The sequence below is a fragment of the Mastomys coucha genome, unplaced genomic scaffold (assembly GCF_008632895.1).
Source record: "Mastomys coucha isolate ucsf_1 unplaced genomic scaffold, UCSF_Mcou_1 pScaffold11, whole genome shotgun sequence".
In the NCBI taxonomy this organism is placed as follows: domain Eukaryota; kingdom Metazoa; phylum Chordata; class Mammalia; order Rodentia; family Muridae; genus Mastomys; species Mastomys coucha.
Window position 1 is genome coordinate 10,465,241 of NW_022196893.1, and position 1,968 is coordinate 10,467,208.

Below are 1,968 nucleotides of genomic sequence, written 5' to 3' on the forward strand. Positions count from 1 at the left end.
CACACACACACACACACACACACACACACACACACACCCTCCCAAGGCCGAGTGTCTGCTAAGCAAGTTCTCTACCACTGAAACTCTATCTCCGGCTCTGTCAGGGAAGCTGTGAAGTGCCCACGGCCCATGACATGTGAGGTCATCTCACAGTCAGGGTGCCCTTTGCCTTCTGTCCCTTGTCACCCCAGAGCCCACTCACATGGGGTAACAAAGCAGCACCTACCCGCTAGGTCATCCTCTGAAGAATAGCCCGAGGAAGAGCCGAAAAAGTCCTCTGAGGCCTTGCTCTCCGTGGTGAGCCCATTGGCCTTGCTGTTCTCAGATCCACCTGTTCCTCTCCTCCTCCTCCCCCGAAGGTCCCCACCTAGTAGGATACAGGGGTCCTGCTGAGCGCCCACAGCCCCCACCTTGGGGGGCCTGGAGCTGAGGAATGTTTCAGGGGTCGTCCTCTGAGGGACCTTGGGAACACTGAGAGGGGAGGAATTTGGAGAGCGGGTCTTGGAAGTGAGATCTGGGATACTCACTCCAGTAGGGCTCACTGTGTAGGTGGTCATCCAGGAGGGCACTCCTGGCCAGGGACACAGCCCGGGGGCTGCCTATGTAGGACTCTCGAACCACAGACTCGCTGTAGTAGGAGGTGTGGGAGTCAGAGGAGGGGCCCAGCTGTGGAGCTGGGGACAGGCGCTTCATGTTGCTGGATTTCCTCTTCAAAGTCCTGTGGGAGCCATGAGAGGAGAGGCAGGGGGGTGAGCCCAGCCAGGAAGGAGAAGCCAACAACCCTAGAGACCTCGTTTTGGGGGGAAGGCCTTGTTGCCAGGCGCCCAACAACAAAACTCTTTCCAGCACAGGTATTTCTCTGCTCCCAGTATCTACCGATGAATCTCATCAGACATGAGCAAGCTCCTCAGTTAGAGACACACACAGCATCCAACTCAGGTTTCTAACTTCAAAGCCAAACGTTTTCCCACGCTTCCTAGGGGGACTTAGTTTCCATAACCTACTGGAAATCTGGACAAACCTGACCTGGCCTCGCAGAGCCTCAAGGGCTCATGGCTGCAGGGAGGCAGGATGACAAGGCATGTTGCCCTGAGCCACTGGCCAGCGACTGAGGCTCTACACATGTGAGATGTGAAGTGTGGGCCTGGGGAAGGTGGCTGGACTGCCACACCTATCCAGTCAATTGGCTGCCGTGAGCCCAGCTTACAGCTTCGTCGTTTCCTGCCTGGCTTTTGTGTGAAGCTGTTTCTCCCCACTTCCTGTTCACTAAGCCTGAGGCTGGGTGGCCCCTGCTCACAGTGGGTAGAGAAGGCAGCATCCTGGATCCTGGCATCCTTACAGGAGTGAAGACAGACAGAACCAAGCCTCTTGACCAAGTGTCTTGTCTCCCTCCACAACAGCAGCAAAAGAGAGGGCCAGCTGCTCTGCTCTTACCTGAGAGGGCTGTCTTTAAACACGGTGCTCTGGCTTCCTGCCACAGAGCTTGCACCGCTGCTGCTGCTGCCGCCATCGTTGTCATCCTGAGAGTAGCGCGTGAGGCGCTGGCTTCGTCTTGACATGATGCGGCGGGGTGGGCACTGTTCTCCTGAAGACAGACTTGTTTGGGGGACACAGGGCAACAGATAAGGTGCGGGGTTGTCCCGGGGGAGAATACATGCCCTGTGATGGAGGGCATCTCCTCTCACCGCTGTCTACCACCTGCCTTGGGATTTACTTAGGACTGGGGGGGGGGCTTCTTCCATGGCTCTTTCCACAAGGTTTCCTAATGTATAGGTTGCTTGCCTTAATCCTTCTTGGCACTGAATTCTGTGGGAGCCAGAATCAGGCCTTGCTCGACCTCTGGGTTGCAGCAGGGACTGACACTTGATAGGCACTGCTTCCTGGGGTGTGCCCTCCAGGACCCAACCGGCCAGTGCTATATTCTCTCCAGCTGTCCAGTCTTATATGCATTGTTCCCCCCCTTTTTTT

The 1,968-nt window shown here is 56.4% G+C and overlaps 1 protein-coding gene across 3 annotated transcripts in view; it reads right to left on the reverse strand.

Moving 5' to 3' along the window:
* The window catches only part of Sun2 (Sad1 and UNC84 domain containing 2), an 18,389-nt gene that overhangs the window by 14,037 nt on the left and 2,384 nt on the right, over positions 1 to 1,968 (reverse strand). For 2 of the 3 annotated variants that reach the window (XM_031349547.1, XM_031349538.1), the window contains exons 2-4: positions 1,435 to 1,596; positions 528 to 718; positions 227 to 367 (exon numbers count right to left, since the gene is read on the reverse strand). In XM_031349547.1, the coding sequence (XP_031205407.1) occupies positions 227 to 367; positions 528 to 718; positions 1,435 to 1,559 (457 nt within the window). In that variant the 5' untranslated portion in view covers positions 1,560 to 1,596. The remainder of the gene's footprint in view (positions 1 to 226; positions 368 to 527; positions 719 to 1,434; positions 1,597 to 1,968) is intronic. The other variant, XM_031349553.1, reaches the window with a different exon arrangement.